This window comes from Felis catus, chromosome B3 (genome assembly GCF_018350175.1).
Source record: "Felis catus isolate Fca126 chromosome B3, F.catus_Fca126_mat1.0, whole genome shotgun sequence".
Taxonomy (NCBI): domain Eukaryota; kingdom Metazoa; phylum Chordata; class Mammalia; order Carnivora; family Felidae; genus Felis; species Felis catus.
The window spans coordinates 155,684-175,986 of record NC_058373.1 but is presented as its reverse complement, the minus strand read 5'-3'; the positions used below and the strand labels follow the sequence as shown (position 1 = coordinate 175,986).

Genomic DNA, 20,303 nt, shown 5'->3' with positions numbered 1-20,303 from the left:
ATTGCAACAGGTGGTTGAAGATTGGAAATTCATAGCACAGGTGCTTGATCGGATGTTTCTATGGACTTTTCTTCTGGTTTCAATTGTTGGATCTCTTGGGCTTTTCGTTCCTGTTATTTATAAGTGGGCAAATATAATAGTACCGGTTCATATTGGAGATGCAAATAAGTGATCCTTCCGTAGTGGTGTCATCGTAGGAATTTAGTTACCAAAGGCACCTATGCCTCTGGCACCCTTAAAATTAGAAAATGTAAATTGTGTTTAAAATTTGAAGCAAGCTTTGTCAGATTAACAGTTGCTAACTTTGGTTTATCTTAATAGACTGCCCTGAGAACATTTTACCTGCATGACTGAAGTGATAGCTGACTGAGCCTTTGAGCTAAAAATAGCAGCAAAATGTTATCTGAACTGTACTAGTGAAAACCTAATGTTGGTGTCCTGGCAAACAGTACCAATTCGTAATCAACGTGAAGCTCATCTTTTGATTGTATTGGAAAGTTCCTGTTGTATTTGAAGACTGATTTCAGAACTTTTTCTGCATTTGGTAAAGGTACACATTTTAAATTTCTTTCTTTCTGTCCTGTATCCACGGAGTAACAGCTAATCTCTAGCATAATATTATACTGCTATGTTAAATAAGCTAACTCCTTGGTATGATAATTTAATGTGATGCTGCTTTTCTATAACCAACATTGTAAAAAATGAAAAATGGGAATTCCTTTAAAGCTTACTTTATTTCTTAGATGCTTAAACTGAACAATTATTGTATTAACTGTTTTTGTAGCTTACCTTCAATTGTAAAATCACACAATAGGTAACTTGTGGACATGCACTAGTATCTTCTTAACATTAATTTCAACCCCCTTATCCACATTTTCCACAATTAACCATCTCCTATATAAACCGTAGCATTTCTGTACCCTTCATCTTACAAGGCGTCCTCTACAACTAAGTGAATCCCATTTTAAAAACATGTCCATGGATGCCACCAAATCATACTGTGAAAAACCATCTTCCAAGATTAAAGATGGTTTCTAATTAGGTGGAAGCTCATTGTCACATGGCTGTCACGTATAGTTCCATCTCCTTCTTTCCAGCAGTCACAGTACTGGAGCCATAGAGTTGCAGGGCCTCTAGGTGTGGTGCAGTCTCACCGATTACTGCTCATTCAGGACCGTAGTGGCACGCGTCACAGGTAAACAAGTGAGATTCCATCTCTGAATGCCCTGATTCAGCTACGATCAGGAATAAAACACGGTTGAAGCTCTGCATTTTATCTGGAACTCTTAGCCCTTGAGAGAACAAATGCCTTATTTATAGTAAGTAACCCATCTAAGGTCAGGTCAACACTCTTTGGAAGGCAGAGGGGATCCTGTCTCATTTGTATTTTATTGTAGGTACATGTTTAATGTCATTTAATGAGTGAAAGTCTGGTTTGATGAGTTTAAATGCCTGTTAGATCTCTTAGCACGTATATATCCCTGATTCTTCTTCTACCTCTGTTACTGTTACTTAAAATTTCTATAGGTGAGTAAATTTTGTAGAAATCTTCCTTTGACTTACCAAAACATGAGTCACAGTTGGCTGCAATTTTGTCAGTTTTATTTTCGCAAAGCCAAAACATCAAAATGACTAGTGAGAAGATTAAAATGGTCTCTGCAAACCCTCATCTCCTACCTATTCAGATTCAGGACTGCAGTACTCCATACTGGAATACTGTCTTCTTAATAATCTGTCTATAGCAGTGGTTCTCAATCGGGCACAGTTTTGTGCTTGAGGGACCACTTAATTTTTGGAGACATTTTTGGTTGTTATAACTGGCAAGGGACCCGGGGGTATGTTCTTGGCATCTAGTGGGTAGAGGCCAGATGGAGGCTAAAAATCCTACAATGTCTCCCCAGCACAGAGTTATCTGGCCACAAATGCCAATAGTGCCAAGGTTGAGAAATGCTGCTCCAACGGTTTACTAGCAATGAATGTGTGACTGGGCATACCTTTTCATAGCATAGTTCCTTAGGATGATGCGAGATAAAGGCTGAGGCATTCTGTGAAGGAGGCACGGCCCTCAGACTCTTGGAAACCAACGATGAACAAGGAGTGGGACAAGGAGTGAACATGGCAGGAAATGGTAGTAGGTAGGGCATTGCTGAAATGGTACAAAACTTCAAGGAGATCGCAGGCCAAGTAAGAAAACCCTTGGGAAATCTGTTGTGATACTGAACCAGATGGATTTCCACATTTGTGAGCAGCAAGTTTTCCTGTCCAATTATGCCTCAACCAGCACAAAGGGGAAACAGTTTTCATATTTAGCCCATATTTACATATTCTTTAGTAGAGTATATTACTTCACACTGCAGAACTATATTTTGATGTTTCTCTACCTTACCAAAAAGGCTGGTTAAATGTTCAGTTATCTATAATAAATACCCTTGACTTTTTTTCTTGCACGAATCTCTTTTGATAAAAACCAAGACAACTGGATAAATAAGTAAACCTTGAAATGCTAAAAACAGTGCCAGTAGCTTGATGATAGAAAGTGTGAGAAAGAGCAGCCTAAATGTAAGAGTTAAGCAGTAAAACTCCTGGAAGAAAACAGGACAGATTCTTTACAAGACTGGATTTGGTAGTGATTTCTCGGATATGACACAGAGGAACACAGCTAACAAAAAGTTGATAAACCGGACTTAATGAAAAGTTAAAAATTTTGTGCATCAGAAGACACTATCAACAGAGTGAAAAGGCACCCCAGAGAGTGGGAGAAAATATTTGCAAATCTTGTTTCTGATAGGAGATTAATATCTGGAACATATAGAGAACTCCTAAAACTTAACTAAAAACCACAACTGAGAAGTGGAAAAGAAAGGGCGCCTGGGTGGCTCAGTCAGTTGAGCGTCTGACTTCAGCTCAGTTCGTGATCTCAATAGCTTGGCTTGTGAGTTTGAGCCCCGCATTGAGCTCTCTGCTGTCAGCGCAGAGCTGGCTTCAAATCCTGTCTCCTCCCTCTCTGCCCCTCACCTGCTTGTGCTCTTTAAAATAAACTTAAAAAAAAAAAAAAGTGGAAAAGGACCTGAACAGACACCTCTCCAAAGAGACACACAAACGGCCAATAAGCACAGGAGAAGATGCTTCGCATCACTAATCGTTACATAAATGCACATCAAAACCACAATGAGATACCACCTCACACCCGTTAGGATGACTATTATAAAAAAAACCAGAATACAAATGTTGATGAGGATGCGGAGAATTGGAGCCCCTGTGGGAATGCAAACTGGTGCAGCCATCCTGGAAAACAGTACGGTTGTTCCTCAGAAAGTTGAAAATAGAATTACTACAGGACCCAACAATTCCGCCTCTGGGCATATATCCTAATGAATCGAGAGCAGGGTCTCAAACAGATAATGTTGCTGTGAACATGGATGCACATGTATCTGTAACAGCCAAAATGTGGGGGCCGCCCCAGTGTCCCCTGCCAGATGAGCGGATAAGCAACATGAATAGACGTGCAATGGAACACGGCTGAGCCTTAAAAAGGAGATTCTGACGCCTGCTCCAACATGGGTGAGCCCCGAGGACATGATGCTGAATGAAACTGGCCGATCACAGAAAGACAAATAGTGTGCACTTCTGCTTATATGAGGTACTTAAAGTAGTCAAAACAGTATAATGTGGGTTTCAGGGGGAGAGGGGACAGGGAGTTAGTGTTCAGCGGGTGCGGAGATGCGGTCTTACGAGACGAAGAGTCCTGGAGATGGCGGTGGCGGCTGCACAACGATGACTAACACCACCGAGCTGTGGGCCTGAACACGGTGAAGATGGTACATTTTATGGCCAAGTGTATTTTACACAATAAAACAAACGAGTCCCCCTCTGCATGCCAGGAAGCCTCTGGCAAACACAGTTTGGTGCTTAAGCGTCATCCCTTGCCATCAAAGGTTGCAGAAACAATCCTGCTGTCCCTAGAATGCACACCAGGATGAAAACCCACAGAAAAATTCGGTCAATAACCATGGCGACATACTTCCAATCATCTTGAATCTGGAAAACAAAAACAAAAACAAAAATTGTGAAAGAGGAAAACGTAAAGCAGGAAGGGAAGGGCAGAGTGGACACATTTTCAGAACTGAATACTGAATAAATATGTCGCGGCAGCAGAAGCCATTCTGGAAGAAGCCCTGTTTCCTAATGGAGTCTGAGGAAACATTGTTCTCAAGTCCCCCTTTATGCATTACAAGAGGCAGGTATAAAATATTCACACTCGGTCTGTTTTGAATCAGAAATTTCTTGGGGCGCCTGGCTGGCTCAGGCGGTAGGGTGTAACAGCTCTTGATCTCAGGGCTGTGAGTTCAAGCCCTGAGTTGGGCATACAGCTTACTTAAAAATAAACAAAAAATGAAACAACCAGAAATGTCTTCATGTATACATAACCTATTTTTTTCTAAACTGAATTCTAATTTATAAAGTTAGGAAAACCAGTTACTTGACTTGTGGACTCCTGGACTTTGTTAGAGTAACTAATACAATCCAACCATCGTTTACTGTTGCTTCAAAGTGCTGGTTCTTATCCAGTGTTAGATACTAATTTCCATTTAACATCTGTTCCAAAAGGAAATAAGTAAAGCAGGGCAAGGCCATCATCTCTCTCCCTCTGCCCCCTGGCCCTGCCCAGCTAACCAAATATCTTCTTCAACACTAAGGCCAAAGTATCGTGGAACTCTGAACAGTGAGAGGACAGGCTGAAAATCAGAAATAATTGCTGACAATAAAGTAAAAGACGGTAGAAAGAGCAAGACTAATTGTCTATAACACAGCCCTAATTCAGGCTTGAAATAGGAAGGAGAATTGTATGTTAATTACACTCCTAGACAACTGGGAAGACAAGGAAACTGTAATTGAATTGAGGAAGAGAGAACCAATGAATCAACTGATTTTGAAGAAATAATCACATAAAAAAGAGGCAGCATGTGATTTAGTGATTTAATTAAGTACAGTGAAATGGGACTGGGAGACAAGGATTTTCTTTTACTGCCATGAACTGGAGATGTGTCCTCCTGAAGATACTAAGGAATTTGGCTAAAATTAGAATTATAACGCTAGTACTTTGTGTGGATTCCTAAGACTGGTTTCTAAGTGCCTCAAACATACAATGAACCTGTGGTTCCCACCCACCCCTACCAGCTAACCCTCCTAAGGCTGTAGCAGGTAGACTTTGATTTTCATCGCAGCATCTGAGAACCTGGGTAAGTTACGTGACCTCTCTTTGCCTCAATTTCCCCATCTGTGAAATGCAGATAAGAACAGTACTCCCCTCAGAGGGTTATGATGAGGATTAAGTGAAATAATGTTCTGGCACAGAGTCCTTAATGAATAGTACCTATCGATAGTCACACTGATTAAAAAAAAAAAAAGATGACCCTCATCCAACCACAGATCTTCCTCTGACAGCAATTTGCACGGCTTTGCCTGGTGAACACAGACGGGACTCGAGTTTTCCACGTGAGCACAAATGTACTGCACAAACACAGCTGGGTGACAATTTGTGTCTAACTCTGAAAGTCCTGAAGGCATCATATGGGCCCGGAAACTTTGGGACTAATGATAACAGAGAAGCGTCAGGCAAAACGGTGAACTAGTGCAAGCTCTTGGCTCCTTCTCCTCGCCGGGCCCTAGAGATGTCCCAGAAGCAAGGGGAGCCCATATGTTAGAGGCTGTGGCACAGGCCGGGTTCCACTAGGGGGGCCAGAGGAGGGCCTCAGGGACAGGGAGGGGTGGGGGAGATTTGGGCTGTGCTGTTCTCACCCCTACGGCTCTGCCTCTTTGCTCCCTGCCTGGTCCCAGCCCAGAGACGCAGGTAACGTGTGAGTGAGGACAGCCTGGCTGAGGTGAAAAGCTGGGAGGTTGAGAGACAGCCCTTGAGGGACAAGGTCACCTGGAGGGAAGGAAGCACCTTTGAAGGGAGGCCTAGTCTAGTCTGGCTACATGGGCCTCCTGCCTTGTGGAGCCTCCTCAAATACCATCCAGCAAGGCTGATGCCCCTGAAAAAGTGAGTTCACAGGCCTCAGAACACAAACATAACTATCTGGAAGGAAATTCACAGAACAGACAGGTTAAGGGTTTAAACTACAGAGGATATCCCCAGAGATCAGAGAGAGCATAGGGAACATGAAGCAATGTCACAGAAGAACCAAGTAAAAATGTGACAGAAAAGTGGAGGAAAAGACTCAGGATGGGGACAGCTGGCAGAAAGGAACCCATGAGGAGGGGTGAGGGTGGCAGGAAGGAAGAGGTGGGGGGTTGGAAGCAGACGTGTGCAGTTCAGGGAGAGACATGGGGATGGGAAATCTTCACGGAGGAAACCTCGATTCCCTCTGAACCAAAGATGAAAAACCTCAGGATAAAATGGCTCCTAAGGATGCCGAACAGTTTAGGAGAGATCCACACCAACACACTGTGTTTGAGGTCACTGGATTTCTCTACAAATTCCAGTAGCTTCTAGATAGAATCAATTCATCACAAAGAAACAGCATTCAGATTAACTTAAAACTTCATTAGTGATACTGAAGCAAAAAGGCAACGGAGGAGGGTTTTTTAAGTATTTAAGAAAAAGAACTTCTAGAATTTTGTATCCAGTTAAACTGCCTTAAAAATGAGTTTTTACACTTTTAAGCCTACAGGCCTCAGAAGGTTTAACCATGAACACTTGGGATCAAGGTGGGTCAGTGTGGAGAGAAAGCCAGGAGGGCAGGGGGGTAAGTCAGTGGTTTAGTGAAGATGACGTTAAAAGAAAAAAAAAAATGATATAGACTAGAGAAAGGGTTGGCAAAACCCAAAGCTGTATTCCCCCAAATCCACAACTGAAGCTCTGGTCATATCCAGTGTGGTCGGGCAGTAAGGAAGACCAGAGGGGAGGACAGTGGGGTCAGGGGCAAGATGCAAAGGAGTGAGGAGACGGATCTGGAAGAGCTCGCATGTGGGTCTAAGTTACTGAGGCACAGCTTCCAGAACAGAAACGGAACACATGGCTTTCCAGCCAGCAGAAACAATTCAGACTTCCCAGTGCTCAGCACGAAGTGAGGCAAAGAAGAAAAGTAAGTCGGGAAACATGCAATAAGATGACAGAAATTTAGCCTTGATCAAACAGTAGTTACAACAAATGGAAACTCCCAAATCGCTGATCAAAAGTCAGACTCTGGAAGGAATGAAAATATGCGCGTAGAGATACACGTGCACACCTATATACAGATGTATACACGCAGGGGCGTATCTGTGTGTGTCTATGCATGTGTGTCTCAGCCCAACAGGAAGCCAGCTATCTCAGCATGTCAGCTCAGAAGACCGTGGCTCTGGCCTGGGCACACCTCCAAGACTGAGAGAACTGCTCGCATGGTGGAGCCGACCCCAGGGTGAAAGACATACCGCCAACAAAGAGCGCTTCCGTGCGACCCCAAGTTTGCATATTAACAGTAATTAAACTTCTTACTAATACGGCCAAACGTGAGCAAGCAGTGACCCACACGAACAGCCTGGAGAAGGGAACAGCCAAGGCAGGCAGCCACCATGGTGTTCCCCTGCCGGGAGGGCCATGGTAGTCACACACAGGCTCTCCACACCCTCAGGAGGTGGCCTGGGAAAGCAGCCCTTCAGTGAGGTCCCTGGGGGCCAGGCACAGTGCGAACCAGCCATGCTGAGCTGTAGACCTAGGAAGGTAAAGCCTCTCTGGAAAACCGTGTTGGTGGCGTGGCAGTCACACAACACAAGCAAAGAAGACCTTCTTCCGATAGCTCGAGTCTTCTCAGCATGGACAGATTGCGCTCTGCTGGCCTGTGGGCCAATTTCTATTTCTGGAAAAATGGGAGAGCTATGACTGGGCCCAAGTCCCCTGTGGTGACAGATGACCAGAGATGAGCAGTGGTTGCCCCTTGAGATGAACCACTTGCCACAGTTTGCCACTAATGTATCTTCTTGGCATTTTGGTTGTGACTTCCCTTTTAGTAACAATCTTTAAAATGTCCTTTCGTACAATAGGTCTTAGACCCTCGTGAAACTAACACTTTGCCAGGTGTCTAGTAAGTAATTTTTGAAATAGAGTTAATTTCTAATAACTTGATGGAGTCTTCAGTATTTAGATCTCAATCTTTATTAAATTTTTGCTACCTGAAATGATTCTTTTCAAGATGGATAAAGAAAGGGGTAGAGAGCACCTGCAAACGTTGGCAGTGTTACACAAACGAGAGATGTTCACGGATCATTTACTTATGCACCAACGGTTGCTTCAGCTGAAGTTAAAGGTGTGCCTGACTTGTTGGCTAAATTACAGGCTCAGCAGGAGGCTCTGCCTTTGTAGAGTCACATGGTGGGCTCACAACTGTGCCGGTGGGTGGGGTGCACGGACAGACAGCTGTTGCTCTCTCCCTCCTGTTTCCTTCACTTTCATGTGCCATTCAGGGTATAATAAGAGAGGCCCCAGTCATTCCCTGTCAACGGTAATCACCTACGGTGTGTGAGGAGCTGAAATGATCAGTTAATTAGCTGTTTGCTAATAAGCAGCTTAAGGCAGAGCCAATTAATTTTAAAGCAAAATTTCTCATAAAATTATCAGATCTGATTCTGATAACCTTGGGGGTAAACAGGGTCAGGGAGCAGCCAGACATTTGATATTATTAAGTGTAAAACTTCCCTATTCCTAATACTTGACATTAATTCTAGCATGAGATCTTTGGAGGAAATCTAAGTTCACCCAATTAAAATAAATGAGCAAAAGAGTTTGACTAGATAATTCACAAAAGAAGATGTACAAATGGCCAGTAAGCATAGGAAGAAGATTCCTAATCGTTACTCAATAGGGAAAAGCTAATTAAACAGCGATGAGGTACCACTTCACACATGTGGGTGAGGATGTGCGGCAAGTGGACTCTCAAACGTTGCCCAGGGTGGGGTATCAACGCATCAGACACTTCAGAAACCTTACAGTAGCCACTGAAGTTAAAAATACATCTCTCCAGTGATCCAGCAATCCCACCCCTAGGTGTACATTCAGGGGAAATGAGTATACGTGTTCACCAAAAGACGTGTAAGAATATTTATGGAAGCTTTCCTCACAATAGCCCCAAACTAGAAATAGCCCATGTCCAACAACTGTAGAATAAACAAACAGAAGGTGGCGCAGCCCTAGCGTAGAATACTATCCACCAGTAAAAAACCACGAAGATGATAAGCCTCAAGGCATTTTGTTGAATGAAAGAGGTCAGATGTGAAAGGGTCTGTACTATGGAGTTCCATCTACATGAGGTTCAAGAAGAGGTAAAACTAACCAATCGAGGAAGTCAGATCAGTGGTTAGCAAGGGGGAGGGGCTGCTGCCTGGGAAGGGGCACGGGACACATCCCATGTGCTTGCTGCACTCAGGGTTACATGGGAGAACACCTAATGTGAAGACGTGTACACTTAACAGGCATACACTTTATACCTCAGTAAGGGAAAAAACACAATCGGAAAGTAAAAGCTGTCAAACCGGCTGGTCTCGTGCCCTTTTCCAGCTCATCTCCTGACCAAGTGTGTTGGCACTGTCCTGATGGCCCAGACGGCTGGCAGCTCAGGGGCCAACGCCAGGGCACACTGACGGGCTCTGTCGTTCCACTGTGCGCACGAGGGGACTGGCTCCGGTAAGTGAGGCACACGTCCAGGGACCCCTACCTGGTAAATGGAGGGGCCGGTCCAAGCACAGGCTGCTGACTCCTGACCCACCTCAGATGTTTGTCAAATGAACAAACAACTGATGTAATAACACATCCTTACCTCTTTGGCTTCATTTTGTGCTTTCATATTTTCGGCAATATACTTGACACTCTGGATGGCGTCTTTGATTTCCGGTGACAGAGCAGATAGGGACAGCACAGCGTTGACAGACTCAGAACTGGAGCTTCTCGGGAGGTTGGCACTGAAGTTTGAGATTTTTATTCTGCGGTGGTGGCAGTGGCCACACATCCCATCCTGGCAGGGACAGCCTTCCTTGCAGCCTCTGGACTCCGTGCGGCTGAAGCAGTTCAGATTTGAGAGCTCAGCACTGTAGGAGGGCCTTGGCCTCTGGGTGTGGCCTTCGCTGCTTGCGGGCCTGGTCATGAACATGACCCTGGGAAGCACGTGCAGAAAAACAGTCTTCACCCATGCGGGCATGGTGTGCGTGGTTGGGGTTCTGTAGTGCACGTTGAGCACGAAGACGGTGATGACGATGGACAGGGTCACGAAAATCATGGTGAACAGGAGGTACTCGCCAATGAGGGGAATCACCAGCGAGGTGGAAGGGATTGTCTCGGTGATGACCAGGAGAAACACGGTCAGCGAGAGGAGGACCGAGATGCAGAGGGTCACCTTCTCGCCGCAGTCGGAAGGCAGGTAGAAGACCAGCACGGTCAGGAAGGAGATGAGCAGGCAGGGGATGATGAGGTTGATGGTGTAGAAGAGGGGCAGGCGTCGGATGTAGAGCGAGTACGTGATGTCGGGGTAGATCTCCTCACAGCAGTTGTACTTGATGTCGTGCTTGTAGCCCGGGGCTTTGATGACTGCCCACTCGCCGCTCTCCCAGTACTCCTTGAGGTTCATGGAAGAGCCGATCAAGACCAGGTCGATTTTTGCCTTGTCGTAGGACCAGGAGCCGAACTTCATGGTGCAGTTCTGGTAATCAAATGGAAAGTAGGTCACGTCGATTTTGCACGAGCTCTTAAAGATGGCGGGGGGCATCCAAGTCACCTCCCCTGTGTACTTGAGTAAAGCTTTGGTCTTGTCGTCCACCTGGAAGTCCCCAACAGCACTGCAGAGACAGGTGGCAAATGACACACAGTCGTTACCACGCGGTCGCCCGGGCCAGCTTCTCACACCACCCGCAGTAGGCAGCAAGTGGTGGCTTATAAAACCACAGAACGGCAGAGCCCCCTGTGCCATGCACGGTCACCCGGTTCACCTCCCCACTGACCGACGGGGACACTGAGGCCCGAGGCTCCATTCTTGCAACAATCTGACATGCTTCCCCCACCCCTGGCATGTCACTGGTTTGTTTTCAATATAACTTGGCCTTGATATCGACAGAGCGTCTCAAATGCCAGAAAGGGATTTTTCCCCCTTTAAAGAAATGAGATGAATGTTGTCCTCGAGGCAGGAAACCTTTGGGGATATCTGGCCCTCCTGCTGCTGCGGTTTGGATCCCGTTAAAGCCTCGTTCAGTCTCTGCGTGGGCACCCCCTGTGTACGTGCACACACGTGTGTGAGGCCCAGCTGTGGGGAGCCCACTCCCACCATACTGAGCCCTGGCAGATGGGCTCCCACCAGACCTGAACTGTGACCCTGTGTTCCCCACACCCCCCCCCACCCCCCCCCCTTGGGTTGAACAATCATGTTTTCTGATGCCTTGTCTTTCAAATCCAGCACAACGGGCTCCCGTGCCTTCAGTTTCCTGATCTTTCCCTGGTTTCTCCCCATGTCTCGTCTCCCTGCAATACCCGCACTCTCTTTTTATGCAGAGACCGATGTACCAAGTCCTGCATCTGAGAGTCAGAGCAGCCGGCTCTCAAGTGGTGGCCTTGCCCGGGGCAGGCTCCACATATGTCCCTGGGTCAGCTCTGCTGGCGGCATAGAGTTCAGACCCTTTAGAAGGAGCCACCACCCATCTGCCTGAAGAGCTGACGCACGTGACAGACCCAAACGTGCAGGGATCTCCGTGTGTTCCTGCTGTGATTTAGTAACACGTGGAGACAGGAGGGGACGTGTCCTGCCCATGTCCTCCATCTGCTGTCTGGCCCTCCCCTTCCTGTGCCTCCGTGGAGCAGGACAGTTGCTACCAGTTAAGACCCCAGGCTGCCGCCTCCCTCTCGTCTGGTCGGCCGGTTTGTCCAGAGGGGCCCTGCTGGCTTTGTTCGTGTTCGGTCCTCACAACAGTCCTGCTGTGCCCTCCGTCCTCACATGGTAAGGGGAGGAGTGCGGGGAGGGCCCACGCAGCCCTCACTGCCTTGGAAGACAGTGTCCTGGGTCAACAAAACGTCAGGACAGAAGGGGACCTCTTGGTGCGGCCCGCAGGCCTGCCCCTTCTGTGACATTTACAGGGAGGCTGCTTTCAGAGGCAGAGGCCGGTCCACAGATGTAAAACACTGACCCAGTCCTTCACAGGAGCCCCACGCCGGCACCTGCCTTAGTCCAGCCCCTCGCTTTACTGACCAGGGATCAAAAGGTCAGAGCGCAGGGCCTCTGCTCTCTGCCACTGGTAGACGGGCAAGGCCAAGACCCCGCTGGGCCCTGGGGTGTGGCACAGCCTCAGCCACAGACAGGGCACCTGGTGGGTCTCGTGGACTAAAAAGAATGACCAGAAAACCCATGGTCTCGCCCTTGGGGTGTCCAGGGGATGGTCGGCAGTAAGAGCCAGCGGGGGTGGGAGGGGCCCAGGAGCCCATGTGCGAGGCTGTCAAAAAAGAGACGCCCAGGAGGGTGCACACAACCGGCTGAGGGCTCGTTCTAAGGGAGACTGAGCTTCGGGGGAGGCAAAGGTGGTGAGTGGTGTGAACATTCTCCAAGTTCCCAGCAAAGAAAAGCCTGTGACCATGTCATCACAGTCAGGTTACATGCAGCCTCCCACGAGTGGATGGGGTCCAGTGAGCAACCCCAGGGCAGCCTGCCTGGACCATGCGGGATCAGCTGGAGGTGGTGGCCGCCAGGGAAAGAGCCCCAGGCACAGAAGCCACCAAGAAGCATCTGTCCCTCAGAAAAGAGGACCTCAGTCTGCGTTGACTCCTCAGCAAGGGGAACAGTGAAACACAGGCCTTACAGCTTCCAGTTTCAGGGAGAGAACCAAAAAGGTGGTGGGGCCCACTGGCGGTCTGCAGGGAAGGCCTTCGGGGGCTGGTGTGGGCTCGAGGGTTCCTCCCCACCCCCGCCCAGACTCCCTTCTGGAAGGACTGAGACCCGCCCAGAAAAAACGCTGCTTAGGGTAGGACCCAAGTTAAACCAGGTCAGAAACAGGCTGAGAAGAGAAATACGGGTTACAAGCTGGAGAAGCAGGCATCCGGCAGCGGCTGGGCTCAGGCCCAGAAGCCTGCCTTCCCAGGGGCCCTCAAGCTGATGAAAAGAGACCCCCACCCACCCTGTTCCCTCTGGGAGCCTGTCCTAAACGTTTAGCAAAGGCCACCTATTTCAACAAGAGCAGTGGAAAAGGATTAGATTGTATTGTAGGAAATGCGTGAAGATGAATATCTGAATCACAAGCAGAGAAGCCATACCCCCAACAGGACAGGCCCAGAACAGGTGACAGTGACAACCTACCTGGGATTACAGATTAAGAAGTGCTAAGTGATCTCTGGAAGCCATGAAGGAGCAGCATAATCAGAAAATGTTAAATAACCTGGCCAGACAACAGCAGGTGTATCAAGAGCCGACAACTTAGGAAAGAGTCAAAAACCATCTTAGAAACAACGGCTAAAAGAAACAAGGTGCCAGAGAAAGCACAGTCACAGGAATGAAACCAGAGAGAGAGAGAGCAAGTTGTACATCAAACAAACAAGAACTTGAGCAAGAAGAACAGAAAATGTAGGTGAAGTTCTGACGTACACGAAGATGGAGTTCCTGGAGAGAAAAGCCAAAGCAAAAGAACAAATCCTAAGACCCAGAACTTGAAACCAGCTTTCCTGGAGTAAAGACGTGTCACATCTGTGGCACAGAGTCAAACAGCTGACTTTCCAGGTGAAGGAAGAAGCCTTTGGGTGCCTGAGCTGAAAGAACACCCCCTGCCAGGATTGTGCCTCCCGGCTCGCCCAGGACAGAGCTGGTTCACTTTGTGGTCCCCACATGCTGATCGGCAGAGTCCCCCTTGTCTTCCAATGCCACCCGATTTGACTGGCATCAGATTTTGACAGCGACACTTCATACTGGAGCAGTCGGCATTTTTAGAAGATTTTCATGAAGGAAGATTTCAGCCAAGGAGTTTCTCTATCCAGCTAAGTAACCTGAACATATTCTCTAAAAAGGCTGCAGTGAATTATAAACATGTAAGAACATAAGGCATCTTGTGCCCATGAGCACTTTCTGAGGATCCTGGTAGAGAATGAACTTGAGAAAACAAACCATAGGGGAAGCTTTGGCACGAGGACGTAAAAGGTGTTTCTCCTGTCAACATGAAGAGACTCTCAACGGAGGATCAGTCCCGAGAAACGACTTCTAACTTGGAGGGGTTGGGTGACTTTCTTTACAACCTATCTTCAGTTTCAGACTCAAAGGAAATTCCTTATGATATTTGCTCCTCACCACATTCAATTTGAATCATTTCACTGTGACGCAGCACCGTTAAACTCACAGCCTAAAGTCCTCCAGCTGTTCACTCAAGATTGCCGGCTAGAAAACAGCTATAAAATTCAAATCATGACACAGGGAGCCTGGGTGGCTCAGTCGGTTAGGCATCCAACTTCAGCTCAGGTCACGATCTCGCGGTCCGTGAGTTCGAGCCCCGCGTCGGGCTCTGGGCTGATGGCTCAGAGCCTGGAGCCTGCTTCCGATTCTGTGTCTCCCTCTCTCTCTGCCCCTCCCCTGTTCATGTTCTGTCTCTCTCTGTCTCAAAAATAAATAAACGTTAAAAAAAAATTCAAATCATGACATTAAAATTTTTGCACATTTTCTTAATTCTAGCTTAGCTAAAATTCTCAACACTCTGCCCAGTTCCCTAAGAGCCTGTGGATCAGAAGACTGGTAAGACTGCTCATGTTTTGCAAACCACTTGAGTTTACCTTGTCCCAGTTCTGTGAGGACTAAATTTACAAATACAAGTTGTCTGAAAGAAACATTTATGAATGATGTATTTCCTTGGAAAGCCAATAAATAAAACACGGCCCATCTTTGGAGTGGCTAAAGACCCTTCTTTTAGTCAGTGACCAGAAAGTGGGACTCAGCCAAAAACATAGCTTCTGCAGTCCTAATAGTTAAAGCATATGAGTTTGTACTAATATGGCATAAAAACCTAAACACGGAAATGCTTTCAATCGTTAAAATCAGATTAATTCTATAGGAAGTGCTCTGCTGATAAATGCTTAATGGTTAAAACATAACCTTAGAGATAAAGCACAGGTATAAAAATGATGTTTTTCAATACCCAGAGAACAAACTAGTACATACTGTAAAACGTCCATTAAATTTTATGTTCGCCGAATAACAACGCTTAAATGTGGAAAGAGGCCAGTTTAGGAGGTGCCATGATGGGCAGCTGAGCCTGGCAGAGGAAGACGCTGTGAGATACAGCGGAGAGGCTTCCTGAAACTGCGCGCTCAGTCACCGGGGGCAGAGGAACCAAGTGGTCCGTGGTCCTGACCTACAGGGAAGGGCAAGTGCCAGTGAGGGCCCTGGCAGCAGACCGCCCTTCCTCCCCCCACCCCCCCATCCGGTCTGTTACTGCACATTTGGATATCACAGTTCATGCCTGTCCCCTGGTGTGTGGTAAAGTCCTGGAGTCAGGGTGGCTCTCTCCGGCATCTGGCCTATAGCAGGTGCTCAGTAAACACCTGTGGAATTAACATCTCAATGAAGCCCTCTTGGCAAAGGTCCCAGGAAGGCCAGGCAGTCCCTTACTTGTTATACAGCACAATGTCCGGCTTCCAGATCTTCTGTGCAGGGACACGCATGAACTCCGCCCCATCATACTCAGAGGGGTCCCACTTCAGCTTGTAGTCATTCCAAATCTGCAGGGAGCAGGCAGGGAGAGAGGAGGCGGCAGCGGAAGGACAGCACGGTCCCCTTCCTGGAAACCAGCTGTTCTGGGGAAGCCCCCACCTCCACGCTGCAGACCCCAGGAGCCCCACTTCTCACGTGGGCGCCTGTGGGGGAGATGGCACTGGGCTGGGTGTGCAAGCTGCTTCCCGGCTACCCGGAGACACTGCCTCCGTGGATGGGCAAGCCCAGCCCCTTGCCAACCAGTGAGGGTCACTAGTGCTTCCTCCAGTCAGTGCTGGTGCTGGCCAGGTGCCTGCTGTAAGCACCTGCCATTTACGTCCCTGAAACAGCTCTCCGGGAGCTTTTTCAGACGTGTTCCCCACTGGCAGGAGCAGGGTGCTAATGACACAGCCCTCTTCCACCTCCAGGTTAAGCGGGGCTGGTGTCTGAAGGGTTCTGGGGAAGGAGCCATGGTCCCACCGGGGCCTGAGAAGTGTGTGGGAATAGAGGCTGGGAGATGGGAGGAGAGACAGGTGAGCCTGTGGACAGAGTGGTGAATGGGCACTGTGCCCTCCTGGCTTTCCAGCCTTCTGGGTGTGGAAAGGCTGTGTGGGCTGGTGAAGGGTCACACTGGTCCAGGGAGGTATCTGCCTAGATCTGGGCAAAGTCTCCCTGGGTGGGGGGGGGGGGGCATTTGGAAGCCTGTTTCTTTGGCCTCAATCTGAACAGGAAAATCCAGAGCCTCTGCTTCCACTCTACCAAAGAAAGCAACAGCATCTGATTTGAACTGAAGGGCAAATTTTTGGCAAGAAGGGAAGGAGGTGGCCTCAGGCACCAGCCCAAAGTCAGGGGCTGCGCTCCAGGCCCAGGTCTGTCCTAGTTTGCTGTGTTGCTGAGGAGGTCTTTCCCTCCAAGCTGCGATCTGTCATCTGTGACTTGGGGGGCTGACTTCCAGGGGGAGCGTGGAGTAGTGCATGTGACTCCAAGCCCAGGAAGAGACACACTAGCCAGTCACCCCAATCTGGGTTCACCAGAGTGAAGCTGGCTGTTTGGGCTCTTTGTGGGTCCCGCACAGCAAATACAAAAGACACCACCAGGGGGCAGCAGTGTCCAGGGTCCGCTCACTTACTTGTTTGAGCCACAGGTTGGTCTCCATGATCTGGTTTACTTCGTCCTAGAAGGAGAGATAAAAAGTGCACAGTGAATTCAAACAGGAGGCTGGTTCTGGGGAAGCCTCTTCCAGAAGCCCCGCCCCCCATGGCCATGGCCTGCGAGCCAGCACTCACCACCTTCACCAGCTGAGACATGGACACCTCAAACTGGATGATGACGGGGTCAGACACATTGGCTACAGGTCGGATGATCTCGTTGTAATCTTCGAACAGCCTCTCAAACAGACGGTGCTCAGCCTCGGAGGCGATGGCCACTGCAGGAAGTAATGGTCACTCTTCCCCTCACCAGGGACACCACCCACCTACAGCCTCCTTACCACGTGCTGGGGGTACTTTGTGGAGCTCCGGACTCCCAGACGAGCCCCACTCCCTCAAGTTACGGGCTGGGAAACTGAGGCCAAAAGACACATGAGGTCCCACTCCTCCGGGGAAAAACTGTGGTCACAAGCCTGGGCTGGAATTTGGAAAGATCTGGTGCAAATCCTGCCAAACTACTTGAAAGCTGTGTGAGCTCAGGCAAGGGGTTTAACCTCTCTGAGCCTCACTGTCTTTGCCTAGAAAAACGCATCCACCTCACAGGGTTGTTCTAAGTGAAGTTCTCAGTGCTAGCACGCCGTAAGAGCTCAAGCACCACCCTTACCTTCAACGTCACTACGGGCATGGTGGGATGCAAACGCAGCCAGCTTAGGCCCGGCCACTTGCTACCTCCATGATGGAGAGATGGCCAGTCCACTCTGCGCACCAGGGCCGCCCAGGGTCACCCAGGGCCAGATGTTCTGCAACCCAGGTCTGGGGCTCTCCTTCATCTGCCTGGGACCCCATGGACGTTTGGCCACCAACGCTCTGAGAAACTGGGTGTCTACATGGCTCCCATGATCTTGAACTGAGACCCGTGGTTCCTGCTGAGCGTGTCTTTACAGCCTGATCAAAGACCTTACCTCTCTGAAACCTTGGGGACCCCCTTTGTTCATTAGCCACACCCCAGGCCACGTGAGTCAGCTGTGTGCCTTCCCAGTTACAGAACTGAGGATAAACTGGGGCGGGGGTGGGGGGGGGAGGATGAGGGGAATCCTCAGGGAAGTCGGGTTAATCTTGAAATGGGGTCTTGCCCGCTCCCCCCTCCCACACCCGGGAGAGGCCACAGGCAGAAGCTGCGTGAGCGGTGGTGGGGGTCCTCAGCGTCCAGGGGCCAGAAACCGCGCTCTCCCGACAGGCTCCCCTTGCAGCCAAATCCCGGGCCCCTCGGTGTCTGCCGCCCTCCCAGACCGCCAGCAGGCCTTCCGGCAGGGTCAGGGCAGGCTCGTCCGGGACGCGCCCCTCTCCGAGACCCGACACCCGGAGGGAGGCGCCGCCGGGAGCGCAGAGAGGCGGGCGCGCCGGCCCCCCAGCCGCGAAGCGACGCCCCTCTCCCGACGGTGACACCCGCCCAGTCTTCAGCCCTCTCCGGCCTCAGTTTCGCCATCTATTCATAGGACGAGGGGGTGGGCGGGATGCAGACAGCGGAACCGACGGCCCTGCCGGCTCGCACCCAGACGACCCGGGGAGGGGTGGCCGGAGGGGAGACGGGCCTCCCCGACCCCGCACCGCCCGGCCTGCGCCCCTTCTCTGCCCTCCCTCCCGTCCCCCCCGCAGCCTCGCCCCTTCGGCCCTCCGGCCCCGCGCCCGTACCTGGCGGCGATAGCAGCAGGAGCAGGAGCAGAGGCAGCGGCAGCGCTCGGGGCGGCGGGAGCCCCGCGACCACGGCAGCGCGCGGGTGGGCGCCCATGCTCGCGGGGGGCGGGCGCGGCCCGGCGGAGGCGGACTCCCCGGCGGCTCCCGGCGCAGCCCGTCCGCTCGGAGCCGGACGCGGACGCGGGGCGCGGGGCGCGGCCCTGGCCCCTCCCGCCGGCGTGGGCGCCCGAGGCTCGCGGGCTGCGCTCCGCGGAGGAGGCGGGTGGGGGGCGGGGGGCGGGGCGCGCGCGCGCGGGGGGCGGGCTCGGTCCGCCTCCCGCGGGGTCGCGCCCCCACCCCCTCCCGCAGCTGCGCGCGGACACGCCCTCCGAACGACGCCTCCGCGCTCCGCCGCCGCCGTTCAGTAAGTGCCAGGTGTATTGGGTGCGCTCCTGGGGTTCGTGTTTCGTCGGTAGTTTAGGAGGGGGAGGGGGCGTCGGAAGCAGTGTCGGCCCTGAGTTGTTAATAGTGGAGGGTCGACGCGGAGCACCTGCGGGTTCTTAGGCCACGCTGCTTTAGAATACGTTTGGAATGTTCCTTGATGAACGGTAAAGAGAAAGGAGAGAGACACACACACAAAAATGAGGCTTCGAAATGGAGCCGTCAGAGTGGCACCTGCGCTCCCGCCCCGCTCCCTGCAGAGCCTCCTTCTCCGCGTCTACCCTGCTCGCGGGGCTTGCAGAGCCTCCTCCGTGTCGACACTGCGCCGCCCCAGGGCTTGCGGTGAGCAGGCCTCCGGACCCCCCAGGCCTCCGGACCACCCCCCCCCCCCAGGGCCGGACCACCTCCGGCACCTGCAGGTGAGTCCAGAATGGGGTTGCTTACCCACATTAAAACCAAACAAAAGGAGACATCCTACGGGACTCAGAATATAAGAATTGGGGCCAATGTCTGAGGCCCCCATTTGGAGCGTTCTCATTCTCAGGGCAAAATCGCCTTCATTTGGAAAAGATTGCAAATCAGATATACAACCAGGGATTTGTACCCAGTAGATATAAAGAGCCCTCAAAACTCAGAAGTAAGAATAGATAGGCATGAGGGTCTTGGTGGGGGTGCAAATGTTCTAGAACTGGATTATGGTGATCAACTTACTAAAACTCCTTGAATTGCACACTTAACATGGGCAAATTTTATAATACATACGTTATACCTTAATAAAGTTGTTTTTAAAATCTCAACACTAAAATAACTAAAGCCCATAAGCAAAAAAAGAATTGGACACTTCACCAAAGAGGATATACATGGGCTAAATAAATAAAATAGATCCCATGAAAAGCCGTTCGGTATCAGCCATTAGGGAAAAGCAAATGGAAACCTGGCCGATGCAGCAGTGTGCAGCCACTGCGATGGCGAAAATAAATCAAAACGGAGGGCAGACCAGGGTCCAGAGCAGCCTCTCTCTCACACCTTGCTGGTGGGGACGCCAACTGGTGTGGCTGCTCCAGAAGGTAGTGTGACAGAGTGACAGTTAGACGTACGTCCCCATATACCCCAGCGATCACACTCCTGGGTCTTTATCTTGAAGAATGAGAACGCCGCTTCACACAAACTCCCACACGTGTGAATGTTTATAGCGGCTCTTTTCGCAGTTGCCAAAAGCTGGTGCTTCGGCCCTCACGGGACGGAGTGAGTGCTGCTCCGCAAGACGAAGGGACAAGCCCCTGCTACCCTCAGCAGCATGGTTGAGTCTCAAAGAGGCCATGATGCCGAGGGACAGAAGCTGCTTACTCTCTAGAGGTTACACACGTAT

General features: G+C 50.2%; 2 protein-coding genes across 3 annotated transcripts in view; one reads left to right on the top strand and one right to left on the bottom strand.

Annotated features, from left to right (window-relative positions):
- CHRNA5 (cholinergic receptor nicotinic alpha 5 subunit) overlaps positions 1-1,590 on the top strand; it is a 49,526-nt gene extending 47,936 nt beyond the window's left edge. Inside the window, exons 6-7 of the mRNA XM_023254772.2 lie at positions 11-40; positions 322-1,590. Coding sequence (XP_023110540.2) covers positions 11-40; positions 322-354 — 63 coding nt within the window. The 3' untranslated portion in view covers positions 355-1,590. The remainder of the gene's footprint in view (positions 1-10; positions 41-321) is intronic.
- On the bottom strand, positions 15-18,670 carry CHRNA3 (cholinergic receptor nicotinic alpha 3 subunit). 2 transcript variants are annotated; one of them, XM_045058695.1, is made up of 6 exons: positions 18,512-18,670; positions 16,958-17,097; positions 16,801-16,845; positions 15,591-15,700; positions 9,795-10,806; positions 15-110 (listed from the first exon to the last, which is right to left on the bottom strand). In XM_045058695.1, exons 1-6 carry the CDS (start codon positions 18,606-18,608, stop codon positions 30-32), a joined length of 1,485 nt encoding a protein of 494 aa, XP_044914630.1. In that variant the 5' UTR covers positions 18,609-18,670; the 3' UTR covers positions 15-29. The 2 variants fall into 2 exon arrangements, with proteins under 2 accessions (XP_044914630.1, XP_023110538.1); XM_023254770.2 differs by lacking the exon at positions 15-110 and adding an exon at positions 716-4,038 and having other exon boundaries at positions 18,512-18,664.
- Between the last annotated feature and the right edge of the window lie 1,633 nt (positions 18,671-20,303).

What these genes read in the sequence shown, in the direction of transcription:
- CHRNA3 (XM_023254770.2), bottom strand. Translation starts at nt 18,608, where the DNA reads ATGGGCGCCCACCCGCGCGCTGCCGTGGTCGCGGGGCTCCCGCCGCCC. An exon ending in TGTCTCAGCTGGTGAAGGTG is followed by an intron (nt 16,846 to 16,957) that starts GTGAGTGCTGGC and finishes CTCTCCTTCTAG; the next exon opens with GACGAAGTAAACCAGATCAT. An exon ending in GACATTGTGCTGTATAACAA is followed by an intron (nt 10,807 to 15,590) that starts GTAAGGGACTGC and finishes CTGTCTCTGCAG; the next exon opens with TGCTGTTGGGGACTTCCAGG.